Here is a 26,679-nt window from a genome sequence, read left to right as displayed (position 1 = left end):
GCATGCCCACCTAATGACTCCTGCTCCAAATGCAGAATTGTAGGGGCATTACAGGGACAATGGAGCTTGCTTTGGCATAAGACAGCTGAAGCATTCGGAACACCTCTGCCACTGAAAGACTGGGGCTTGTAGAGGCAGACTTGGGAGTGTTTCTGCCACCCATTCCTCATTCAGCTGTCCCTACTGGAACTGGAGGGAAGGCCTGGGACTTGTTCTGACAATGGGATGTAGTGCTGCTTCTCTAAGTACCTGTTGCCTACTGCGCAAATGGTCAGTTCTAGCCATCCTTCCTGGAATCAAAGGAAAAGGTTGAGACTTGCTTGTGAATCCAAAACTTGAGCATTTAGATCCAGTGAGAGTGGTGCATGGGGATCTTCTCCACAAGTGCATTGAGCTTTGGAAAACTCTGAAGCTCAATGCAACAAGGGGGATAGCTCTGTCCCTTCCCCAACTCCAAGTTGAGGAGGTGGCTCCACTTTTCAGCATCACCAGAAGATGATGGAATACTCACCACGGTGAGCGAAATCATGGAAGGCTGGCATAGACATAGATGAGTACTGGCATGCTCTCAGTCTGTGCTCCTTGACAGGCTATATGTACCTATTATTCACCTGTACCATCTGCATCTTTGGCATAGATGAACCTTTTTTGTGGGTGGAACGAAATAGGGCATTCCTAGTTTTCCTCCATGCAACAGACGTATTATCATTCCTTCAGAAACTTACCTCAGAATGAACTAGACATATTCAGTTTTAAAGTTCATAATTAACAGGTAGGATAGTTGTTGACAGCCCGTATCATGTTACATTGCCCTCTTGCACTTTACTCATAAGCCCTTCCTTTTCAAACAGCCCTCATGGACACAGCATTAAGGGCCGATGAGATTTTTTTTAACACTGTAGAACTTTCCACCAGGTATTGAGAAGGAAGGAGAGACAGAGAGGTAGCTTGAAAGAGAAGCAGAAAAGAAGGAGAAAACTGCATAGAGAGACCAAAAAAAGGTAAGAGACTAGTTTTTGATGCAGTTATTATGGAAGGGGAAAATTATGCTGTTTTCTTTGTCCTACCCAGTTTACTTCAGTGGAATAAAAATTGATAGCTCAAACTCGTGCGAGCCATGAAAACTTTTCTGTTTTGGGGCTCCTTTGCTGAATGTGATGCAAAAAATAATAATTAAAAAAAATCAGTCAATTTGAATGCAGTACATTTCTTTTGATAAACTGTGATAATAAAGATGCATAGACAGAGAAAACACCAACACCTGCACACCTTCATAAACTCTGGGTGTGTGTATCTATAAAGTGTCAGTACTGGCCAAGCACAAAATTCAAATTCTTTAAAAAAAACAACTCCCCCTTGAAACACTGGTCACAGAAAGGAGAGTAAAACAAACAAATGCTGGAGACCGCAACATGAATATTGAACAGCTGTGCTTGAACAAGTTAGCAACTGATGAAGAAAAAAAAATCTGACTCTAGATGCAAGGAATTTTTTTTTTTTTTAAGTCAACTTGTTGGATAAAAACGCCTATTATTTATAGTGTGGTACAACACAAAAATGTTGATTGAAGAGCAGTACAAAGATGTTTTAAATAAATATAAAGACAGCTACATCTCTGCAGATTGACAATGCAGCCCTCAATGGAAAGGGAAAGATTAGTAAGATCTAGGGTGTATACACACACACATATATGTAATTCTCCATTGCATATTCTGACACTTGACATAGCTTCATGGAGAATAATGTACATTTCCACATGTGGTTGAAAATGTTGTTAGCTCTCTGCCCATGCTGAGCCAGAGACAAAGCTAACCATATGGTTTATGGAACGTTGCAGGCAGCTGAGTCACACTGAGTCAGCAGAATGACTCTGCACCTGAGCCTGCCACACCCTAGTTAAGAGAGCAGGATGTGATTGGGTGCTCAGACTACTAAAACCCCAGTCTGCAGCTCCACCAGTGCAGTAGGTGTTAAACTGAGATACTGCTGCCAGAGACTTTGACGAACTGATAACTGTGTGTGTATATGCTGTGACTTACCTTGGACTGACTACTGACTGTGATTTGTGGATACTGATTTAGATAAGGTAAAAACTGGACTGCAGTACTCTTTGTGTATGACTACTCTGTATTTGACTACTCTGTATGAGAAACCCCTTGCTCTAATATACATCAGCTACTTCTAAGGACTCTGCTGCGCCTGCCTTTTTTGCACCCTGCTCTGCACACCCAGGGTTCCTCTCCAATCCTTAACATTGGTTATGGGCCCAGGAACTGCTGAATTGGTCCCTGGAACTGCTGCATTGATCCTGTGAGCTGGTGTGCTGCAAAAGAGCAGCTATTGCTGTTTGTTAAAGCTGCAGGTGGCTATAATGAGAGCATGGAGATGAGTACAGTTTCAGCTACCGGGTTTTTTATCACCCGACTGAATGAACTTAATTATGCAACCTGGTCTAGAAAAGTCTCCCTGCTGCTGAAGCACGAATCCCTATGGAAAATACTAATTGATCCACCTGACCTGAGGGCTCTTGATGAGGATGATGGTGCTGAGCTTATTCAGGCCTACCACAGGGACAATGAAAAGGCTCTGTGCCTTATAGGCCTAACCCTAGAGGACCAGCAACTGGTCCACATTGATGGATTGGTCTCAACAAAAGAATGTTGGGATGCCCTAAGAGCAATATATGTACGGGACAGTGTTGGTGCACCAATACATCTCATGCAAAAATTGCTCAGGGCACGCCTCAAAGAGATAAACGCAAAGAGTGAACAGCTGTGGAATTCACAAATCACCCTGTTGATGAGTCTGCAAAGGCTTACACTGTGAGGAGGTGCTTTCCTTGTAATAGCACTTCTCACTTGATCCAGGACTGTAGATCCAGGAAGGGAAAATAACCCCTGTGTTCTGGCAAAGGAGGAGGGGTCCAGCTAACAGTAACTGAAAAACCTAACTAGACCTTAACTAGGCCTACACCTTAACTAGGGTGTGGCAGGCTCAGGTGCAGAGTCATTCTGCTGACTCAGTGTGACTCAGCTGCCTGCAACTTTCCATAAACCAAATGGTTAGCTTTGTCTCTGGCTCAGCATGGGCAGAGAGCTAACATTCTCCTTCTTGGTTTAGGGTAAGTTGACATCCATACGTTTCTCATACTCTTAATCCAAGCGTCTTGCAGTTTTCTACATGCCTGGTTACACCTTGCACTTTCGTCAGTGCATCTGCCACATTTTTGTTTGATTTACAAAACTGTAGAGTGATCAAACCATCTGACACACATTGTTTCACATTCTGGAAATGTACATCTGTGTGCTTTGATCTCCTCCGAACAGCAGGAGCTGATGCCATTTGAATGGCAGCCTGATTGCCCTCCATTACAGTGATTGGTTTTGACATTTGCCCCCCCATCAATCATTAACTGCTTGTACCAGACAAGTTCTGAGCACAGTAAACTTAATGCTGCGAATTCAGATTCGCAGGTAGATAGTGACACGTGTCTCTGTTTTACAGTCTTCCACCCAATCAAGATCCTGCTAGGAATACTGTTACACCTGAGGTAGACTTTCTTGTCTCCGTATCTGAGGCAAAGCTCCTGTCAACATAAGCTGTAAGCTGCAGCTCATCCATTGGCTCTAGGTATAAGGCCATGTCTATAGTTTGCTTCAGATACCTCAGGACCCATTTTGCTGCCAGCCAGTGTTTCTGGGTGGGTTGGCTTGAAGCCCTGGCTAGTAAATTACATGCCATTGCGGTGTCAGGCCTGCTGCACTAAGATACATAAGACTTCCCAGTAGGGATTTGTACATGTTGTAAATGCCTGCAGATTTATAATTCCACAGTTAGACCACTCTGCCTTCTGATTTTACACACACAGGCAAAATCTTCTCTTGTATAGCTGCAGAAGACTAAGTTTAAGAGTAAGTGCATGCCCAAATTTAAGGAGTGCTTAAACCTGGTCTGGAAGCTTGATTGAAATAAAGTCCCAAGACTAATCTATGTAATATTCTGTAAACCAGTATACTGATTTAAGCTTTAAAAAGTTGCAAGTTTCTTACATTAACTGACATGCTGCCAGTCAGTTGAAATAAAGTCTCAAGACTAATTTATACAATATTTTGTAAACTAGTACGCTGATTTAAACTCAAAAAAGCTGCAAGTTTCCTACATTAACTGACATGCTGCCAACCTTCAATAATTTTTTTTCTTCAATTTAAAATTAGTATGGATTGTGGGAGCTTTTTCCACATTAAGACCAGCATAGCACTGCAGTAAACCATGTTACAATTGCATCCTCTAGTTTATTAGGGCTGAGATGGCTGCAAGAAAAGGGAGGTAAGTTAATATCAGATCAAGGACTCATCAACACACGCAGCCTTTCCCAGTGCTACCTGCTAGTATTTGGCCTTGATGTGGAATATGCAAAGTACTGAAATAGAAGTTCCTGCATGTGATATCCCAGAACCTTCTTCTTGTCAGAGCGAGAGTCAAATATGGGTTTTCAGCTGTTTTCAAAAAGTGTTACTTTGACAGCCTGACCCTATGAACGTTTATTCAAAAACAACGTTCTACTGCATTTGATGAGGTTTAGAGCCTAGTTAAAAGTCAAACTAAAGGAGCATGGAAACATATGCCCAAAGACATGCTTCCAATTGGAAGTGTCTTCTTTTCTTTTCAAAACAGCTGCACAGGGCATCAATCCCAGGCAGAGCTGGGGTGCGTAGGGAAGGGAGATACATTCTCCCCCATGCACTGTTTTTCTTCTTCCTCCCCCTTCTCCTGCATCTAGGTTCTAACCAAGATTGCGATTGCTGTCTCATCAGGCTGTTTTAAAGACAGAAAAAAAGAGGCATTTCCAGCTGGAAGATGGCCTCTGGAATATGCATTTCCATGCTCATGCAGTTTGGCCCTATGTGTGCATAAGATTGCAGCATGAGGCTTCTAGAGGCCCTTTAAGAACAAACTTGGTCTTCAATTATGACTAGAAGGACACAAAAATAGTTCCTGTAAAACAAAGAACTTCAGGGGGAAATCTGCTTCCTGAATAGCAAGAGTTTCCAATTTCCATATTTCTCAGTGGCTGTCAATTCCATGTCTCCACCTTTCTCCCTAATAAGAGCATCAAACATTTTGTGACCCTTTGGGAATATGGGAATCATAATTCAGTCCTGCAAGAGGAGAAAAAGAAAAGTTGCAATAGAGAAGGAACAGAAACAGAAAAAGAACCAGGAAGTTTTTAAAAACAAAGTTAAAGATGCAAGAGCTCAAAACAACAAACGAATAAGTGGTATATATATACTGTATATGTATGTATATATACAGATTGCTTTCCCCCGCACTTCCTCCCAATTCTCAAGACAAGAAACCATGAATCAAGTTATGGGTTAAAAGAAAAGGGAAAGAGAACAGGTTTGGTTAGGTCTGTGCGAGTGCCCTTTGGTGGTTATTAGGAAGTCATGCATTGAATAGACTATCACTCACTGCCCGCAGGAGGAGATGCAGCAGCAGCAGCAGCAGCAGCAGCAGAAGTGGTGGGAGTGGAATTGACGGAGGAAAGAGCTACATGGGTTGGGCTAGAAACATTTTTTACATCGTGGTGTTGGCTCACGATGGAAGGCTGTCTCCTGAGGGCTCCCTGTAAAGAGGAGGCGCCGGTCTGGAATGTGTAAACTACGTCCATCTGCAAAGAATCAGAGAGTGAGATAGCTTTGTCCCACAATCAAAAGAGGAAAAGGAGCTGGGAGAGCGGAAGGGGGGGGCCGGGCAGACAAAGGGTACAGGTACAAACAGGAAGGAACAAAAGTGGAAGGGGAAAGAGGAAAAACCCAGTACATTTCTGTAAACACTTTCAGCAGGTAATCCAAAGGGAGAGCCACTGAACAAGGAGCTGCCAGCTTTTTCTCTCCTCTACTCCATGTGTTCTTGGGTTTGCAACAAGTGCAGTATTTTAGGGTCCAACGACCAGTGACAGAAGAACACCTGCAAATGGACCCTTGTTGGCCACCGCCTTTGTTGTAAAGCACTGTCAGGATGAGGCACTCGTAATGCAGAAGTGGCAGAAGGAAAAATGGATGCTTAATTCTTCCCCACCCTCTGCTTGTCTACTGCAACTCCCCCCCCCAAACCACTTTCCCCACAAAGTTTCAGATGTATATTTGCAAAAGCAATCTATAGTCTAGTTTATCGGGGGGGGGGCGGCGGAGTGGGGAGCTTCATTTCACTACTTCTCTGCTATGAATCACTCCCTCCCAATGGTGCTTTAAAGCAGGCCACAGGGATTTCATTATCTGTCTTTACCTGTATACTGTAGATAGACCTTAAGGTTACAAAGAATGTGGGGTGAGACAGCAAGTGGTAGGAATCTGGGATGAAGGCATGCCATAAGTGCAGTGGGAAGCCCGAGCCTGTGTAGACGTAAGTGCAAGAGAAAGTCTGAACGGCCCAAAAGTATCATCTGTGCATCGAGAAACTTCCATGACAGTGCTGTGTTTCTAAATGCTTGTTCTGACACACAAGTCACTAAGAGCGCACAACAGGTGTGGCATATACCAACCTCCTCTTCAAAGACATGGAGTTATTTTGTTTGGCCAACATTAGCAAACTAGTCACAAAATAACCAAGCTGGAATTAATTGCAACAGCAGATTGTCAATTCATCCCAAAGCAGAAAGGGTATCGCAGCATGCAGAGGTATAGCAGATAGTTTTCTCTATACTGGCCCTGACTTTGCACACACGCAGGCATAGGAAAACGGTAACCTGCTGTACTGATACAACTTTGTGCTTCTTTGGCCACTGGCAAGTCCTATATCTCAGAGGAGAGGCTCTTTGTTAAGGAGACAAGGACCATGGCTATTTTTTCACAATGCAGATTATTTCTGTGGTTAATCATGCAAGCAGTAAAAATAACTCCCACTGTTTTCCTGAAGGTACATAAGGTGCTCTGGGAAACCTGCACTTCCAGGAGTTTGGATTTCCTGAGTCAAGGCTGGTTTTCTTAGCTTTACTTTACATTACACAGACACACTAACACACACCCACACATGCCCAAACCAAACCTAAGGTGTCTCATATTTGCACAGTGTTTGCTGTAGTTGGTAGCACTGCTGATCTCAGTGAGCATGCAAAGCTCCACCAGTGAAACAGTTCTTTCACAAGCTGACCACTTCATTCTTCTTCCTGGCTCGATGGGGGTTTCTTACAAGGTCGAGTAATTCTGCAACACCATATCATGTCCATCCTTTGCCAAGTGTGGGATAGAGGAACACCCTTGATACAGAACATCTCTCCCTCCAAAGGTTTTGCAACACGTCAGCTTAAGAAATGAAACACAGCCAACTCTCTGAGTGATGTGAACGATCTCTGACCCTGAGAAGCTCTTTGCATGTCTCAGAAACCTACCTCAGTGGCACATTTCAGGCAGTGACCAACATGCAGCAGTGACCCTTCCTGGCTGAGACAAGGCAGCAGCAGACTTTAATAAAACCATACCCTGCTTCAAACTGCACGTTCACACGCAGCCTGTGACAACCTCAGCGGGGTTCACAGTCTTTGTTTCAAACTTTTTGCGTGTGATGTTTGTGTGGATCACAATTTTTAAAATCATGCACTGAATAAGAGTCAATCTTTGGGGTGGCAGAGATTACAATTCCCATATGCAAAATACAGCTCACTTCCAGGCCCCATGCAGGCATTAATTCAAGACTATATTTTTTCCTTGGGGGGGGGGGGCAGTTTTCTGTCATAGTGTCAAGCACCTTGATTAAGACAATGGAAAAGGACTGCGATTTGTACTTTACACTATCCTTCACAGAGCTCTTGTGCTCCTCAAACCTAAACTTGCCCCATATGCTCAGGCTTCTTTGAATCTACTATCCCCATCAATCTTTCTAGTGTTTCTAATCACATATTGGATTTGTTTTTTAAACATGTGGTCCCAAGCATGTTTCCTAGCAGGCAGAAAATTTTTTAAAAGGATCCAGTTAGTATATCCTCATCTGGAATCAGGCAGAATGGGAAGGAGGGCCAATGAAGCAGAGCAGTGGCTGAGCAGAAAGCTACTACCTGGAGTAGCTCTCAAGACATCTTGCAAAAAGTGTGTGGCCCTGCATCAGTAAACCGCATGTGCTGGGGCAGCATACCACCAGTGCTCACATTCTCTCCTTTCCTTGGGATGAATTTCAGTATGGAATTACAGGAGGACTCTGATCCTGCGGGAGAATGGCTAACATCTTATTTCCAGGTGTCATCTCAAAGGGAAAGAAACTGGCCAGGAAAAAATACTGAAAACTATCATGGAACAAAGAGATGGGCAATGGACAGCAAGATCCCAGGAATAAAACCTCATAGAGGTGTTTGTTTCTGGTGAGTAAGGTAGGTTTACAGCCTACTCTTACTGAACACAAAAGGTTTACTTCTGAGTAAAATAACACTGTTTTCAAACCTCTCTACTCATTGTTGATTTCAGATTGATGGCATCAATGAGGGAAGCAAGGATAAGCAAATTAGGTTGTTATATTAGGGCAAAGGGAGACCTTCAATCCTGATGACTAAACATTCCAGCTGCCTGGAAGCCTTTCGAAGACAAGTGAAATCTGAAATGAGTGCCATTTCACTCTCACTATACCCTAAGCTGGGCAGGCATCAAACAAAACTGAACTTCAGAACTAGGAAGGGGTTCCTCCGTAATGCTCTGGATTGGCTTGAGCCCTGTGGAATTCCCAAAGTGTCCTGACTGAATGGTGCCACAACAGGAAAAAAAAAAGCCAGTTATCTAAAAAGAATACAGCTATAGTCTGAAGTACCTGGAGAGGTGGTGGTAGTGCTTGTGTTTTATCAGCCTATCATTCTGAAGTATAAAGTTGATCTGTTGGTGCTGTGGGCATGACCTTTAGATTAACAGACACGCCAACTAACTTCAGGTTGGTAAAAAAATAGCTGCTTGATTTGAATCCAAAAATCTAAGAATTTGATTGGAGCCACTATTCATGGCCACAACCAGAGTGGCTGGGATGTGCATACTGAGCAAAGCCAGAGCAGCAGAGTCTGTTCTTGTTAGAATGCTCCCTTGGGCTGCAAATACTTAGAGGCAAACTGCGAGACCCTGAGTAATTCCATGAACAGTCCAAGCCTAGGACTCTAATTTGGCTGGAAGTCAGGCTCGCCACACCTGCATCACAGAGGCAAGGAGAGAATTTTGGCATCAGATAATCCATCTTTCAGTGAACATGCAGAGGGGAAGACCTCCATAGGGAGATCTGCCTCAGAGGCTAGTTCTGGCACTTAAAAGGCCCTTTAGTAACATGAATGTCATATCCCTCTTTATAGACATGCAATCCTGATCTCACTGGGATGGACTCTAATTAGGACTCTGCTAGCAGTTGGGGCAGTCCTAAATTCCTAAGGGAGAAGAAATGAGCACTATACCTGAGTCTGTATTCTGTTGAGGCCCCGGAACCACAGGATCTGTCCCCGCCGGAGCTCCATTTCAGCATGGTCAATTTCATCTAGATCCTCAGTCAGCTCCTCCTCTGGAATATCCTCCTTGGTAATGCCATGTCCTGCCTCCTTCAAGAACTTCAGCTGACTGGTTGGAACCGTGCAGATAAGCTGTGGAAGCATGGGGACAGTTTAGGACAATTCCTCTCTACCATGAGGCTTGTTTCTGAATCAGATGGTGTATCCCAATATTTGTTCAGTGCATTCTGACCATGGCTTCCCAGCACTGCCAGGAACTGTCACGACCATTTCATTTACTTATTTCAATTTATTCCTACTCTCCCCTTTGACCTGCTTCAGCCCTCAAGGTGACTCACAGAATAAATAACATTCTGTCACCAAGCCTGTTGCAGCTGACAAAGTGACTGGCCATTGTCTTTCTGGCTGTAAAGGATTTCATTTTCAGAAGGAGCTAAGAAAGAAGTAAATAGGGAAGGAGAGCAACAATTACACAGGCCTACAAACCTGAGGGTCAGAAAAGTTTTTCCCAAACTTTATGGTGGTTTGATATGAATTTGGGGTGCCGATTCCAAAAATGGCATTTGTTTTGTCCTATCATGTCTAGTTTTGGAGATAAAGTATAGCCTCATCTGTGAATGCTTCAAGCAGCTTCCTCACAAGGAAGCCATGGTGTAGGCTTCCTCATGAAGAAGCTGCTTGAAACATTCACTGAAGAGGTTATGCTGTGTCTCCAAAACTAGACACGATAGGGCAAAACAGATGCCATTTTTTGAATCAGCACCCCAAATATAACCAGGAATTGGGGTAACGTTTAAGGAAGCAAAATGTGTGTTGGCCTGCGTTATTTATCTGAGAGAGAGGTTTGATGAGAATATAAATTTGACTGAAGGAAAAAGAAGGGTTGTTTTGAGATTATTTTCCTCTGTACTCTGTCCAGTGGCACAAGCAAGATCCTAGTGTACCAGAATTCTCAATGCAAATGCTTCGTGGTGAGTCAACTCATAAATGACACCCATACTGACATAGTTCAATCAACTGACAGCCACACTAATGGGCCACACTTTGCTCCAGCCACATTTGCCTGGAAATCCAGACACAGTGGTTGCTGGGGCAACAGAACCCAGAAGAGGGAGGCTGGACCGCAGTTCGGGGGAGATCGGTGGCGAGGAATGAAGGCTCCCCCACAGAACAGTAAGTACTGTTCACATGGGAGAGGAAAAAGGCAGGGTACCAGTTCCAGCCCACAGGCCACAATACAGAGAGACTGCATTGACTGGTCTAGACTGAAGAGCTTAGAAGGGGACCAGAAAGTCCCACACTTTCCTGGATCAAACTGGGTTTTAATCCACATCTTGCATTTCAATCTGCATCCTCCTCCTGAATGGGACCAAGGTAAGTGAGGCCTCAGTCTTGATCTTGCAGTGCCACTGCTTTGGGGGCCCTGTGGGCAATGGAGTGGGTCCAAACAGGGGACTTGAGAGGATTATCTATTCTCCATGGGATGGGGGGGGAACGCCAGTGGTCCTTGAAGAGCCATCACTGCCACTGGATTTTGGCTGGTGCCCAGACTGCCTTCAGGGAGAGTTCCCCTTCTTCCACAGAGGAGGCTTCCTCAAAAGTCTAGCTAGGTTCTGGCAGGTACACCTTATCTTTCTGTCTGAATTGGCATTAATTGTGCTTGAAACATAATGGTGGTGTTGTTGCTCTTTACACAGTTAAAGCAGACTGAGGCTATGCTCCTACTCTCACTTACCGGAGAGTAAGTCCCACTGAATTCAGTAGGGCTTACTTCTGAGTAGGCATGCATAGGCTTGTATTATGCATCTTATGACAATATATATTTTTCAACTTATATCCTGGCTTTCACACAGCCCAGAGTGGACCACAGAGTTCCAGCTCTCACCTGTCCCCAAAGGAGTTCGCCTACGCCAATGAAAACACACCAGAACCACTGGCTCAAGGTGAGCCCAGAACAGCTGAACGGCTTCCCACCAAACTCCACAATGAAGATCTGCAGCACAAGAGGGGAAAAGAGTCAGGTAGGTTTTAGTAAGCTTGTGAAACAACACATTTTACATATTCTTTACAAAACTTAGACACGTTACCAGGCAAGCCAGTCACCCAAGTCAACAACCTGCAAGTCACATTCTAGTTAATGAGATTCATGCAAGGTATGCTTTGGATAAGTATTAGAAGACAGGTACAAGTTATTTTTTAGACCTAGCCCAGGAATGCATAGAGGCTTCCAAGTTATGCATTATGTAACAAAGTGCCCTTTGATATTTTAAAACTGCAAATGGAGCTTTCAACCGTATGCTGGTGGCGCTTATCAGCTAACAGTGGATTCCTACATGCGATTCCCATGTGCAAAGTATTTTTAAATATGCATGGGATTATGTTCCCCTCTGCCACTCATTAACATGCAAGACAGCTGGTGTCTATATGAGTTGTTAAGTCTCAATGATAAGCAAACTGAGCAGCACTTGTGCTAGCGTGGTGCTCCATGACATCCCACACACAATATGGCAGAATTTTCAATGCATTAAAGGAGTGGAAGGTGACCTCACAAGAATAATGAAAGTCCAAAGGTGAGACAATAACCACTGGGCCTACCATTCAGTGAGGACAAAGAGAAAGGCGGGGGGCGGGGGTGCAAAGCCTCTCAGTGTGTGAATAAATGGAAAGGTGTCCAGGTGATCTGACGCCTCTGTGGGGCTTGGGCGGGAGGTGTCTTTCCCTGAACTCCAGGACACTGACTTTCCCCCGGGACAGCGGGAAGGCAGGGGCTGGGGTTACAGTGGGACTCATGGGAATCGTCAGTGTGGCAGGGCTTGCTGCCATGCTACCACTCTCTCTTTCCAACGTATACAGGAATATGTGGGCAAAACTTCTGAGAAGGTTAAAGTCTCTTCAGTTTTAATCACCTGTTCTGCCCTCACCTCCCAGCCCATTTCATTTACCTGAGCAACAAAGGTTCCTAGCACAACTGTGCAGAAGATTGGGTTCCGGAAAATGGCCTCAAAAACATTCCTCTCTCCATGGATCTTGCGAGCATTGATCTCGTTGAAAAGCTGCATCATGACAAAAGTGTTGAAGACAATGGTGTAGTGCTCAGAGGGTGGGGAGTGGAGGGGAACATTCCGGCCGCTGTCAATGTCAAAAAACTTCTCACCTATCAGAAAAGAGTTTCAAAAGAAAATAAAATATTTCTTCCCACATAAGACATATTCTGGAGATATCATCATTTGTGATGCAATTAGCAACACAAGGCTTCCTGAGAATTTCAGCTTTTATAGGTTTCCAGCCCTCAATATGAAAAAAAGTTGTGCATGATACCTACAGAGAGTAGGAAATGAAGACAAGGATGGCCCAACTATAGAAGCAAACCAGCAGCCACCTGTAGTAGCATTTCAGAAGTGTCTGCCTCAGCTATGTAAATCTCATAACTTCATACTCTTCTATCTGCATTTTTGGATGTAATGCACAGAGACAGTTTAGTAGCTCATTGGCTGGGTATTCCAGAGAGCAGGGCTGAGCTTTCTGATCTCCATCAGATGGCCAGGCACATACATACAATTATAAAGGAGAGGAAATTAAAATGTTACGTTAAAAATGAAAATACTATTTTGGTCAAATTGTGATAATTTAATATAAGATACAATAAAACACAAGTGGAGGGAAGGAAAAAAGGGGAAGGACAATTTAAATTTGCCTAGGATTGCTCCTAATGCACAAAAATAGTTCCTGTTTTTAGAACCCTTTTGGCTCCCCAAGTGGCTCCCCAAGACATACTGTTTGTTCATACATACAATCAAATTGTTCTACAAGAGATCTGAAGCCACAGAACAGAACCAGTTGTCTTAAATCTATCCCACCTAGCCTGGAGTTGAATGACACTTGACTTTTATAACGTATCATTACAAATCCTACGTCTGTCTTCCCAACAACAAAAGAAATAAAATCCCCTAAAAACACTAAAATATAACTGTTGAGAGTTTGCTTCCAGGTTACACCAAGTGTGCCTTCTGCAAACATCCAGTTATGTAATTTGCAGGACTGGCATCACCTCACTGGTACAAATAAAACAGACATTTACCATTTTGGCTAATATTGTGGGGGAACAAACCAGCATGGTCCAGAGCTGAAGTGTGTCTGCAGTCTGAGCTAAAGTGTTACAACCAACTTAAGATCATAAGTAGAGCCCTGCAGGATCAGGCCAAAGGTCCATCTAGTCCAGTTTCTTCTGTCTCACAATGGCCCACCAGATGCCTCAGGGAGCACCCAAGACAAACAAGAGACCTGCATCCTGGTGCCACTCCTTGAATCTGGCATTCTGAGGTAGCCTACTTCTAAAACCAGGGGGTTACACATATTCAACCATGGCTTGTTATCCATGATGGACTTTTGCTCCAGAAATCTGACCAATCCCCTTTTAAAGGCATCTAGGCCAGATGCCATCACCACATCCTGTGGCAAAGAGTTCCACAGACTATTTACACACTGGGTAAAGCAATATTTTCTTTGCAGTTAATTTCTCTGCAGCTGAGCAATTAGATCCATGTAGACAGTGTGAATCAGAGATACAGGGGAGGAGAAACGAACCCACACCGCCAGGGACTATTACTATAGCAATGCACACTTTGTCAGGTTGCGTTCTTCCTGTGTGGCACCTGATGTCCAACTAAAACTGTGTGGTCCAACAATGCCTGCTTCTTAGCTTATGTTCTTCATTGGTAACTGTTAATTGTCCTTTGAAAATGAGACATAATTTACCCACGTTTGCAAGTGGGGACACAGTGGTGCAGAGAGATCCAGAGCACACCTGCAGGGATTCTTTGAAAATGGTGAGAAATGCAGTGGATGCAGCTCTTAGTTCTGTGGTACTGCAAATGGAGGCACTTATGGCAGGCCACATTATATCATCAGCCAGTTATTAGCATCAGCTAAGCAGTCTGCATGACCAGTTTCGTGATATAAGAAAAAAAGTCCAATTTTAACTCATGCATTCATTTTTGCGCTTTAGTATTTTGTGCTCAATCACTCTACCGACAGCTGTCACAGAGATATGTCATAAACAACCAGACAACTGTCAAAGTTGGAAGAATCAAGGCTTCCAAAATCCATCCTTATGGTTCTATATGCTGACATCTAAAGACGACACTCACCAGCAAAGAGCAGCGTGAAGATAATCGTTAGCTGATACACACCATGCCCAAGGATGTTTTTCATCATGGTACGGGAAATGAGTGGCTTGTTGCGACCATATGGCTTACGTAGGAGCAAGGATTCTGATGGGGGTTCTGTGGCAAGTGCTAGTGAAGCAAAGGTATCCATAATCAGGTTGACCCACAACATCTGGACAGCCTTCAGAGGAGAGTCCTACAAAGGGAGAAACATCAGTTAGCATGGTGTGCACATTACATACTGTCCATGAGTATTCCTCCTCATTTCTCTAGCCCAGGGGTAACATCAGAGGTCAGCCAGGCTGGACACTGCCTGAGGGCCTTTCTGAACTTTCAGTACTGGTGCAGTGGTAGCATCCAGACCATCACTGGTGAGGACAGGAACAACACAGTAGGGCTTTGCCACAACCCCAGTCCTGTCTTGTTTCTCATTTGAACTTGAAAAGGGATGGGTTCAAATTCCAAAGGGATTATTACAGTAAGCCTGGTCAGTTTGCAGGCCAGTGATATTAATATTAACTATTAGAGGACAGGTCCTCTCGTGGATTGAGAACTGGTTGGAGGCCAGGAAGCAGAGAGTGGGTGTCAATGGGCAATTTTCACAATGGAGAGAGGTGAAAAGCAGTGTGCCCCAAGGATCTGTCCTGGGACCAGTGCTTTTCAACCTCTTCATAAATGACCTGGAGACAGGGTTGAGCAGTGAAGTGGCTAAGTTTGCAGACGACACCAAACTTTTCTGAGTGGTAAAGACCAGAAGTGATTGTGAGGAGCTCCAGAAGGATCTCTCCAGACTGGCAGAATGGGCAGCAAAATGGCAGATGCGCTTCAATGTCAGTAAGTGTAAAGTCATGCACATTGGGGCAAAAAATCAAAACTTTAGATATAGGCTGATGGGTTCTGAGCTGTCTGTGACAGATCAGGAGAGAGATCTTGGGGTGGTGGTGGACAGGCCGATGAAAGTGTCGACCCAATGTGCGGTGGCAGTGAAGAAGGCCAATTCTATGCTTGGGATCATTAGGAAGGGTATTGAGAACAAAACGGTTAGTATTATAATGCCGTTGTACAAATCTATGGTAAGGCCACACCTGGAGTATTGTGTCCAGTTCTGGTCGCCGCATCTCAAAAAAGACATAGTGGAAATGGAAAAGGTGCAAAAGAGAGCGACTAAGATGATTACGGGGCTGGGGCACCTTCCTTATGAGGAAAGGCTACGGCGTTTGGGCCTCTTCAGCCTAGAAAAGAGACGCTTGAGGGGGGACATGATTGAGACATACAAAATTATGCAGGGGATGGACAGAGTGGATAGGGAGATGCTCTTTACACTCTCACATAATACCAGAACCAGGGGACATCCACTAAAATTGAGTGTTGGGCGGGTTAGGACAGACAAAAGAAAATATTTCTTTACTCAGCGCGTGGTCGGTCTGTGGAACTCCTTGCCACAGGATGTGGTGCTGGCGTCTAGCCTAGACGCCTTTAAAAGGGGATTGGACGAGTTTCTGGAGGAAAAATCCATTATGGGGTACAAGCCATGATGTGTATGCGCAACCTCCTGATTTTAGGAATGGGTTAAGTCAGAATGCCAGATGTAGGGGAGAGCACCAGGATGAGGTCTCTTGTTATCTGGTGTGCTCCCTGGGGCATTTGGTGGGCCGCTGTGAGATACAGGAAGCTGGACTAGATGGGCCTATGGCCTGATCCAGTGGGGCTGTTCTTATGTTCTTATGTTCTTAACTAAATATTTATCTAGTGTCTACCATGTGCTAGCCCAGAGATTTCAAAGATCTTATCCATCAATGCTAATTCATCAATGAAATTCTTATCACTTAATTGGATACCACTCTTTCCATTACACAGATCTGAATCTGTATCAAATTCAGAACTTTTGATTGCACTATTTGAAAGCTCACAAATAGACACCCAACTTTTAGACAGGGCCATTGTTCTTGTAGCTGAACTAGAAACAGAATCACCAACACCCCATTTTAATTCACTCCTATGGCCTCCAATCACTACCTTATAAAGAAGGTCATACCCCCCCAATGATGTTACCTGTGTGATGCAGGCACCCGTGAAAGCCACAATCACAGCCACTACATTGACTGTTAGTTGAAACTGCAGGAATTTGGAGATGCTGTCATACACATTGCGGCCCCACATCACTGCCTTGACAATGCTTGTAAAGTTGTCATCTGTCAGGATGATGTCTGAGGCCTCTTTAGCTACATCTGTGCCAGCAATGCCCTGAGGAAGAGAGGAGGAGGAAGGGTGGTTAATCAGTGACATCAAGCTGATTTTTCATTTTTTGCTGCTTTAACTGGTTCTCCACAGAGATGGGCCAGCACTCAAAATGACAAATATCACCCAAATTTCAGATGTGAGTTGGACTCATGTGAATCATCCGGTAATCTCCCCCTACCCCACCAAGTCTGTAAGTGCCAGTTGTTTTGCATATAATAAGCACAATGACCGTTTCAGAAGTGAATCACCCAGCCTATGTAAATTGTTTCAATATTTTGAATATGCTTCCCCTTGCAAACCCAAAACTGTGATGAAAGTAATCTGCTCAGACTCCTCCTCAGTGAAGAACCATGGCAGCAGACCAAGGAGCAAAAGGGGCGATTAGGCTTATTGCAAAACTCAGTTACAGACACATGGTGGCAGTCAACGTCTACAGAATCTGCCACTGCCAGAACAATCCCGGCAAGCTTCAGAAGCATTAAGCGGGTGCCCTGTGGTGACCAATTTTCCCTAATGCTTGCCTGCTGTGTCCTACTGAGCCCAGGGACTGTGAGATTCTGTCCTGAGCTGTAACATTCCTGACTTCTGCAAAGTGCAAAGACTGAAACAGAAAATAGAGCAGAATAAAAATAGAGCGTCGACAGACACACACATCCTCCATACCCCAGACTCTAAAATCAGTACTTATCGGCTTCACGATGCCATGGCACACACAGGCAAATCACTCTTCCCACATGCTGCTGCTTTGAGTTTGCAAGACAGCTCTGAAGAATGTCAGTCCATACCATAGCAAATCCCACATCCGCTTTCTTCAAGGCTGGGCCGTCGTTGGTACCATCCCCAGTCACAGCTACCACCTGCCTCCGGTCTCCAATGGTGCTGTCAATAATTCCTGAAAGAGGGGATTAAAAGAGCATAGATATCAGCAGGGGGGCAGAGCAAAGAGGTCCACTGGGCAGCAAAGCAGTAGGCTGAAAAGCATCTTAGTTACTTCAGCTTTGAAGAGCAATGCTCTTCCCCTTAATGCTCTGCTCCTCACCAAGGAGGCATCCTTAATGACCAAGGGAGTTTGTGTTGTCCCTGATCTCCCATTCACTTTCCTGAAGATTTTTTTTTTTCTAAAGCAAGTGCCCCTGTCTTGACCTTACCTTTCACAAGTGTGTGTTTATCAGTGGGGGAAGAACGGGCCAAGACTCGAAGCTTGGGCCAGATCTTGTCCAGTTGTTCTTGTTCCACCTGTGGGGCAAAACCATGAACACACAAAGTAGGTTGGCCCTGTACAGAACCTTTAGACAACAGCACAACAGACAGTTCTGAGAACTCATATGGAACATCAGGCTACCCAAGGATAGGCTAATGTCATCTGATAGCCTAAGAGTGGAATCAAAATTTAATTAGTGTTAACATGGACCTACAGAGTGCCAGATTAATTGCTGGACAAAACTAGCCAAGTTACTGCGGCCAATGTATTTCTTACTTAGTGGCATATGGCTGGAATCACATTGCCTACGATTTACACTGCACTGCATTACCTGCAATGTTGGGGAGAGAGAAGCTCTTTCTATAGCTGTATTCCAGCATTGCCAAGTCTGTGCTTCGAAGCTGAGTGCCCCTTTTCCCAGATGCTAAACCACTGTGAACCAGCTCATGATTCTTCAGAGATTACAAGATGAATGCACTACACATGATGAGGCGCTTTTCAGAAAGAACTGTGAGAACACTCCTTTGGGAAAACTGATATGACCTAAAGCAGCTTCGACCCCCACCCCTGCACACTTTAGTCATCTAACCTCTCCTTTCTCATTGCGAATGAGTCGGTTGAATTCCTTTCCTTCCAGGCACAGGAAGTCCTCCCCGGGTAGCAAGATCCCACACTTGGTTGCAATGGCACGTGCTGTGTTGATATTATCACCTGTAACCATTCGGACAGTAATACCAGCACGTTGGCACTTCAGGATAGCCTCAGGTACCTATTGGACAGCAACAACATGTAGAGTCAGTAAGCTGGACAGTGTGAATGTACCACCTAAAGCTCCAGGACCAGCCTGATTACTGTCACCTTACGTCACAGGCCAATCTAGACATAGCAGGTCCTAAAAAGCCCTGATCTTAAGGCATTTTTGTTTAGAATAGCATTAAATGACTGACATGCCATTTAAATTACTTTTCAGTTTTTAACAGTTGATTGTTAATTGTTGTGATCCATTGGGCTTCTCTGGTTTTTATTGTTTCGTTGTGATTGCTATTGTTTTTAAATATTGCAAGCTCTCTTGGGTGCTGTCACAGGGAGAAAGGCAAGATAAAAATTCAGCAAATAATTTTTTTTTTAAATCTCCAGACTAGCTACTCAGTTTGAGCAATTTATTGTTGGGAGAAGCTGATGCACAAATTCCTTGTGTCATAGCCTCTCTCATTTTCTGCCCCTACCTGCTCCATAACCTGGTTTCTTCTGCCCATTTCCAACCACTTCCAGCCCTTTCGATCCTTTTTGGGCTACACTGAAAACAAATCCCTAACTTCTAAATGGTCATTATTTTACCTACGATTATTGTTTATTTAACTATTTGTTTTAAAATGTGTGTTCCATTAGACCCTCAAAGCAGTTACATAATAACCCAAAATGATCCAAATAATTAATAGAACTGTCATTGGATTGCATTCTAAAGAGTAGGGCATTCTGAGTTGCCTCAGGATACTAATATAAATCTTGCACCTGTAAGCTTGTGGAAAAAAAAGTTGCTATCATAGTATTCTCCCCTGTTCTCTATAATGGTTGGGCTAACATCACACAACAAGTGTGCCCATAAACGCATTAATATGGCTTTGCTCACACTGTATAGGACATGACAGCACAACATTGATGCTTCCTGTAGGAGGGGTTACAACTGGAACTACAAGCACAGTTAGCTGCTAAATGATCACATGGTGTTACCTGGAACTTCAACCAAAAATGGCTTGTTCTTGCTTCATTCATTCCAACAGGCCACTAGGCTGTAGCCCTGTATTTTGCCCTAGTGCTTGAATATGTCTATAACAGCCCCATCATGGACTTGTTTGCCCCTTGAATACTTCACCTTTAAGGATTTTAAGGGTTAAGGCCATAAGAAGCTCTCTTTCATTTGGTAAAAATGCTACAAGCCATTCATCATAAATAAAGTTATAATACACATCCCTACTACCTCCCCTCATCTATCCAGCTCTGATATGGACTACCTGATAAATTCCAGATTTCCTTCTGCAGAAGGAATTCCATGGAACCCACACACAGAGTGTCACAGATGATGACTGTACGCATGTATTTTGCTGCATAATGCATGCAATATAGACATGCTGAGAAACAAAGCCAACTGTAGTTTCCCAGCACATGTACTCTTGTAGCCCAGTCAACAAGTCTGTTCTGAGCAGTTTCTGGAATGGGCAACACTCTGGCCTTGAGGGAAATATAACCCTGTTGTCTTCTTGAAATGAGGCAGCACCGCCTGGGAACCTCTGGCACCAAGATATGGGTCAATGATGGGAACTTTTTTTTAACCACTTGCACTATGGGAGGACTTAACTGTGGGTCAGCCTCCTGCCTTGCCCTGTGCCGCCAACTGCACTGGCACATCACAGCCCTAATAGGTTTATCTCACACAGAACAAGACTGAGCAGGGAGGGAGGGAGACATTACCAAGAAATCAGCAAATTGAATCACTGCCTCCAGAGTGAGCGCATGCAGGGCATCTGTGAAGCCATTCCCAACCCCAGATACTTCAACATCTAATTAAGGAAAGACGTGCGCAGGGGGGCCAGCCTGGAAATGTAATCAAGAGGTAGGCATGGGAGGGTTTATTGTGTTAGGTCAGCTGTCTGCCTGTCACCCCTGCAGTAAGCTGAGAGAGAAAACAGAACGTAGGAGGTAGGAAGGAACAGTTGGGGGAGCGGCTGCTGGAATATAATAAATTCCTCTCATCCTTCAGTAACCTTCATTACCTGTCAGAATCCCTGTGGCCGCTTGTGTTGAAATTTGCAAATTAAAGCTGCCATGTTTAGAACGGGACATGACTCCTATGCTCTCTAATAGCTGCACAGAAGAAAGAATGCTGGCATTTGCCATGTCTCCTGATGTCTTAGCACTAGGGAAGGGGAAGCGGCATTTGTCAAAATTCTCTTTGATGCAATTCATAAATATGGCGGACAGTATCTTGCCTGGGAAGTTCCCAGTACCTTCAACAATAGCATGATAAGATGATATTCAACAGGTACAGCTACTGCAAATCCATGTGGAGAAAGTTGCACCTGTTGTCTTTTGACCCATTTTTAAGTACAAAAGGAATTGGCAAGCACAAACACACAGGGACTTTGTGCTATGCAGAGTCTGGCAACCTTACTGGTAACACAGCCACACAATGGAGACTTGACTGCAGCTGGAGTGTATAGTTACCTCGTATTTCTGGGAAAGGATCAGACAGCACCATTATGGTGCTAGTTAGGAAGTATATGAGACTTCCTCCAAAGTCCTCAACTGGCACAACAGTAGAGGCAGAGAAAATAATCAGAAGAATAAGAATCTGAAAACCAGCTGATCAAAGGAATTGCAAAGAAGCCACAGATGCAAGAGAGAGAAGAAATGAAGGAGGAAAAAGCAAAGGGCAAAGAGATAAAGATGGGAAAGAAAAAAAAGGAAAGGGTGAAGGAGTCCAACATAGGGAAGGACTCAAGAGGTGATCCAAGGAGGAGAGGCAAATGAGGAAAATAAAAGATGAAATGGCAGACAGTCAAACAGAGGGTAGTCAGAGAGAGGAAGGGTTTTGGTGGAAAAATAAAATAGACCATGATTTGGAAAAACATATCAAGGGTATACCCAGCAGAGAAAGTGGGGGAGAGACCAAAGCTGGAGCGAAGGAGTGGCAAGGGAAAGGAATCGGGCTATAGCAGGAAATAGGAGTCAAAAATGACTTGAAGGAAAATTGTTGGAAATTCAGAAAAAAAAGTGATCTAGCACTGCTAGCAATAGGATAGATGTACAGGAAGAAGAAAAAAAGAAAACAGCCATCCTAATACCTCTGGCCGAACAGGATCCTCAATGCCAACCACAGTGATGCAGGTAAGATCAGACAGGATCTCATTTTCAGCATCCCAGTCAGGTTCAACACCAGCAGGGAAATCCCGGTAGGCTAGACAAATGGTGCGCAGCCCATGACAAGCCATTGGCTCGATCACTTTTTTCACCATCTCATCCCGATCCTTCACCTTAAATATTCGGGGTTCCCCATTCTTGTCCAAGATCTTTGTGCATCTGCAGCAAAAGAAAATCAAAAAGAGTGAGTACACATTTCAGAGGCTGTTCTTACACAAGCAAAGGCAAAGAGGCAATTTTGAAAAGTTTATTCTGATTACTTTTACTGATTTATATTGTGTTTTATATAGATGTGCACCACCCAAGAGAGGTGGTTTCTAAACATTTTAATACATAATACATAAATCATACTGCATTAACACAGCTAGACTAACCTAAATAAACAATAACATGTATTTTGCTGAGAGCCGTGTTACAAGGTGATGCCCAACTGTTTTGTATCTGGCACAGATTCTAAAAATGGGCAGGAGGTCTGGTCTAGAGGGTAGAGCCTCCATTTGCCTGAAGATTAACATCCACAAGGTCGGCAGTTCGAGGCCACCGGCACCGTGCGACCTTGAAGCAGCTGGCAAGCTGCAGCTGAGCTGTTCCGTCTGCTCGGAGCGTGGGAGGATGGAGGCCAGAATGTTAAACCAGATCGGAGTGTAACATCTTGAATGTGGTGGTTCTTGAAAGAGAGAACCTTCTTTCAATTTGTAAAAATCCCTGCGTGGATTTAATAAGCCTGCCTGTGTAAACCGCCTTGAATAAAGTCTTGAATAAAGACCAAGAAAGGCGGTATATAAATACTGTATATTATATTATTATTATATTAAAAATCCTAGCTTCTTCTTTTAAAGTCACAAATTTCTATAACCCACGCTTGCAGTCAAAAGCTTGGAAACATATGAACAATGTCTTATCAAGTCTCAGAAAATAGATAAGAACAAGTCTTTTTTAGGTAACCCATGGAGTTTCCACCCGTACCTTAGGGGCTCTCAGCCTGACTTTGCATCTCCAACATCAAAGATTTTTGCTTTTTCCAGCTCTGTGAGCTGGATGGAGTAGATAAGTTTCTTGATGGACAGTGGGAGATGGGTAAGAATGTCTTTTATGGAAGAAAACATGAGCAGGGAAGAGTGCATTGTGAAAAAAGTGCTGGAGAGTAAAAGGAAAGAAACTAATAGCATGTTTCAATTTCTTAAGTAGCACACATCACTGAATATGCCAAACTACAGACAGAACGCGTGTAATTAGTATCTGCCACTTCAAAAACTCCAGTGGTTAAGAACTCTCCTTAGTGCAGAATTAAGACTGAAGGTTTGGCCAATGTAAACAGCAAAAAGGCAAAGAATTCTTTCCCTTAGCACGTAGGTACCTAATGATAAGAGGAAGAAAAATTAAGAGAGAATATTCTGCCCCTGAGAAACATGAGAGTGCAAAAAGAAAGCACGTGCACTTAATTGTGCTAAAAACAAGGCAATTAATACATTGTGTGAGGAAACAGAGAAGAAATTGCATACCTTTAAGACCATGATTGAATTTATCCCTTGCGAGCTTTAATTCTTGTGTTCTATTAAGTTTTATGGAGACAGCTATAGAAATAGATGCTCCTTTTACTTTTACTATGACATCAGTGCAGAGTTAAGGCTAAGAGAGAGAGAGAGAGAGTTCCTGGAAAAGTTTTGAGTTTTCTTGGAAAATTCTCTTCCAGGGCAGCTTCTTTCCCACTGTAACTAGCCCTCTTCTCTGCCAGTTTTTCTCCTCTGGCTCTTTCTCAAATTTATCCACTTATGGGGATGGGAAAGAAGGGAAAAAACAACAGCAGAGACATCTGACTAAGGGCCCAGTCCTGTCCAACTTTCCTGCACTGATGCAGCTGCAATGTAGCCCTGAGGTAAGGGAACAAATTTTCCCTTATATCGAGGAGGCCTCCATGCCTGCTGCTCCATCGTAGTATGCAGCATACACCCCACTGGCACCACTGCATCAGCACTGAAAAGTTGGATAGGACTGGGCCCTAAATTCCTTCTGTAAATTTCCAGTTTTGTTCAGTGAAGTCTTCTTCACTGAAGGAATTCATTATGAACTTGGGAAACTTTTTTTTTTTTTAATTCTCCTGTTAAATGAGTTGGGAGAAGGACTGCACTTCACAGAGATTGTTGGCAGTGTAAGAAGAGCTTAGAGGCAGCCCTTGGTTGCTGTTTTCCCTCCTTTTTTCCTACTAACAATTTGGTAAACCCGTGATAAGGTAGGAGACAGTTCGAGACAACTGGAAAATGAAGGCTGGTGCTAGGCCATTCATTATGAACTCAGGTGAAGTCTGGGGGCAGGGAACTGTGCTCAGCTCTGGGATTTTTAAATTCATTGGTTTTCGCACTCATACCCATTTCCATTTTTCTTTTCCATCTTCAGTGCAGAGGGAGCCATTAAAAGTAAATACAATGGTAAAGTACACAAGAGATGTCTCTACACCTCCTGAACATGTCCTCAGTTTAACCGAAGGCTTTGCCTTTCCCTGTATAATACGCTTGCACTTTTCTACAGAAAATGAAAGCAGAGGAAATGCTCTGAGAAAATCAGCACACAATGAAACAGAGCAAAAATGGCCAGTAACCTTTCACTTCTGTAGTGAAGGTGCCAGAGGCTCATCATTCTGCACATTCTTAGTAAGACAAACTGGCCATTTCTTATGGAGAACTTGTGCTGTTTACAGTCAGAGCTCCCTGGAGTCTGGATATAGATTATCTGGAATGGGCTTCGTAGGCTCTTAGTGGTACAACAGGGATACAGGTGCAAGACAGAATTACCAGAGGTCCCCAGCAGAGACATTAAGAGTGAAGCAATGTGGGAGAGAGTATAGTTACTTTCGGAGGATGATCTCAGAGGCTCCTTTGCTGTACATGCGAAAGTTTCCATCTGGGTTCTTCAGCACAGTACTCATGGACTTGCGGACTGAATTGAAGGTGTAGACTTTATAGAGCTTCTCCTCAGGCACCTCGCTGCGCACAGCTTGATAATCCTGCTTCAAGTCCAGCACAAAGCCCAGAAGCGCACACTCAGTTTTGTTTCCAACTTGACGTGGGAGACCCCCTTCTTTCTCAGGCGGCTGCATTACCCAAAACAAGTAGAAGAGGAAAAATAAGTGCTCAGCCATATTTAAATAATTGTGATCAATGCAATCTATCAGAGTCAGATGCCTGGTAAGGAAATAAGAATCACGGAAACCAGCAATGCATGCCAGAATGGAACACTGGACTTGCTGGGGGAAAACTTGCTAGGCCATGAGGCAACCTTGGTGATGCTGCACTTCCAGCCTGGCCTACCTGACAAGGTCATTGTGAGTGAACAATCACATGGTGGGGACGGTTAGTTCATGTTTTCTGCTCTGAGCTCCTTGCAAGATCACGTGTAATAGTATGTAATGTGGAAAACATTTGGATTCATCAAAGGTGGATGCCTATCACTAATGAGCAGCATTTCAAAGGTAAAAAATAACGCTATGTAAAAAGTCCAAAGCTGGTTAGCTAGATGGGTGTTATTTTTTACCTTTCAAAAGTCAAGCCCTTAATCTCTTCAGGCTTCAGTTGCTATCTGTGGAAAAAGGGGGTATTAGCAGAATTCCCTTACCTGTCAGATTGGTGCAGCAGAGGCTCTTCTGATCTCAGACTGACTGGTGGGTATTCATCATCCTCCTTGTCAGTCCTCGATCAGAGAAGCCACCTGTTCAACACATCCTTCCCTCACAGGAGAGTCTGGAAGGTTTATATATTCAAGAGTATGAGAAAATCTTCACACTATTTTTTTTTGACAGATAAGATTATTTCTGCATTTGGAAAAAGAAATATGCATTTGTAACATATGAAATGTTCTGGCCAGAATCCAAATGCTGGTTTTAAGTGTTAAAGCTCTCTATGTTTTGGAACCAGTACTGTCCTAAGAACATGAGAGGAGACTTGCTGGACCACACTCATGTCAGTTGCTGCAAGGTAGGGGGACAGCAGTAGGAGAGGGCCCTTGCCTCCATGCTCCACTTGGGGAGGTTCCTGGAGCCATGAGGCTGGCCACTGTGAGGCACAGGATGCTGGGATACATAGTTAACAGCCTCACCACCTCAATCCATACTGATAATGGTGAGAGTTAATACTCTAACCCAGCGTTTCTCAAACTTTGAGGGAGCTTTACTCCCTCAGTAAGTTCTTGCAGGGGAGGGGCTAGGGCAGCGACATGATCCTTAGGATCATGTTGCTAAGAGGGGCGGGGGTGGCGCTTTGCACTTACTTTGAATGATGTCAGGCTGCAGCAGGTGCGGGGAGCCCTTTTAATGATGTAGGGCTGCAGCAGGCTGCAAGAGGTGCGGGGAGCCCTGCGCAGTCCTCCCCGAGGTTTGGAACGTTCACTAAAAGAGGGCGCAGAGCACTTCTTGCAAAACAGAAGTGCTTTGCGCCCGCTTTTAGTGAATGTTCCAAGCCTCGGGGAGCACTGTGGAGGGCTCCCCGCACCTCCTGCAGCCCTACATCATTCAAAGTAAGTGCAAACCACCCCCCTCGCCCCCTTAGCAGCATGATCCTGGGGATTGTGTCGCTGCCTCCCTCCCCTTCCCATGCCTCAAAAGGACCCACCAGTTTGAGAACCACTGTTGTAATCTAACGATTCTTGTTAATTGTTTGGAGATCAAGTCCCATACCCTCATCATTTGGTTTCCATAC

General features: G+C 44.1%; 1 protein-coding gene across 3 annotated transcripts in view; it reads right to left on the bottom strand.

Moving 5' to 3' along the window:
• The window catches only part of ATP2B4 (ATPase plasma membrane Ca2+ transporting 4), a 187,150-nt gene that overhangs the window by 9,437 nt on the left and 151,034 nt on the right, over window positions 1-26,679 (bottom strand). Inside the window, exons 11-21 of one of the 3 annotated variants that reach the window (XM_066624900.1) lie at window positions 24,838-25,079; window positions 21,916-22,150; window positions 18,663-18,842; window positions 18,021-18,108; window positions 17,658-17,764; window positions 16,684-16,875; window positions 14,614-14,827; window positions 12,409-12,620; window positions 11,352-11,459; window positions 9,416-9,598; window positions 5,555-5,671 (exon numbers count right to left, since the gene is read on the bottom strand). In XM_066624900.1, the coding sequence (XP_066480997.1) occupies window positions 5,555-5,671; window positions 9,416-9,598; window positions 11,352-11,459; window positions 12,409-12,620; window positions 14,614-14,827; window positions 16,684-16,875; window positions 17,658-17,764; window positions 18,021-18,108; window positions 18,663-18,842; window positions 21,916-22,150; window positions 24,838-25,079 (1,878 nt within the window). Of the gene's footprint in view, window positions 1-5,472; window positions 5,672-9,415; window positions 9,599-11,351; window positions 11,460-12,408; window positions 12,621-14,613; window positions 14,828-16,683; window positions 16,876-17,657; window positions 17,765-18,020; window positions 18,109-18,662; window positions 18,843-21,915; window positions 22,151-24,837; window positions 25,080-26,679 lie in introns of all 3 variants that reach the window. The other 2 variants (XM_066624899.1, XM_066624898.1) reach the window with 2 other exon arrangements.

This window comes from Tiliqua scincoides, chromosome 4, assembly GCF_035046505.1.
Source record: "Tiliqua scincoides isolate rTilSci1 chromosome 4, rTilSci1.hap2, whole genome shotgun sequence".
Classification (NCBI taxonomy): domain Eukaryota; kingdom Metazoa; phylum Chordata; class Lepidosauria; order Squamata; family Scincidae; genus Tiliqua; species Tiliqua scincoides.
This window is presented reverse-complemented; position numbering and strand designations above follow the sequence as displayed.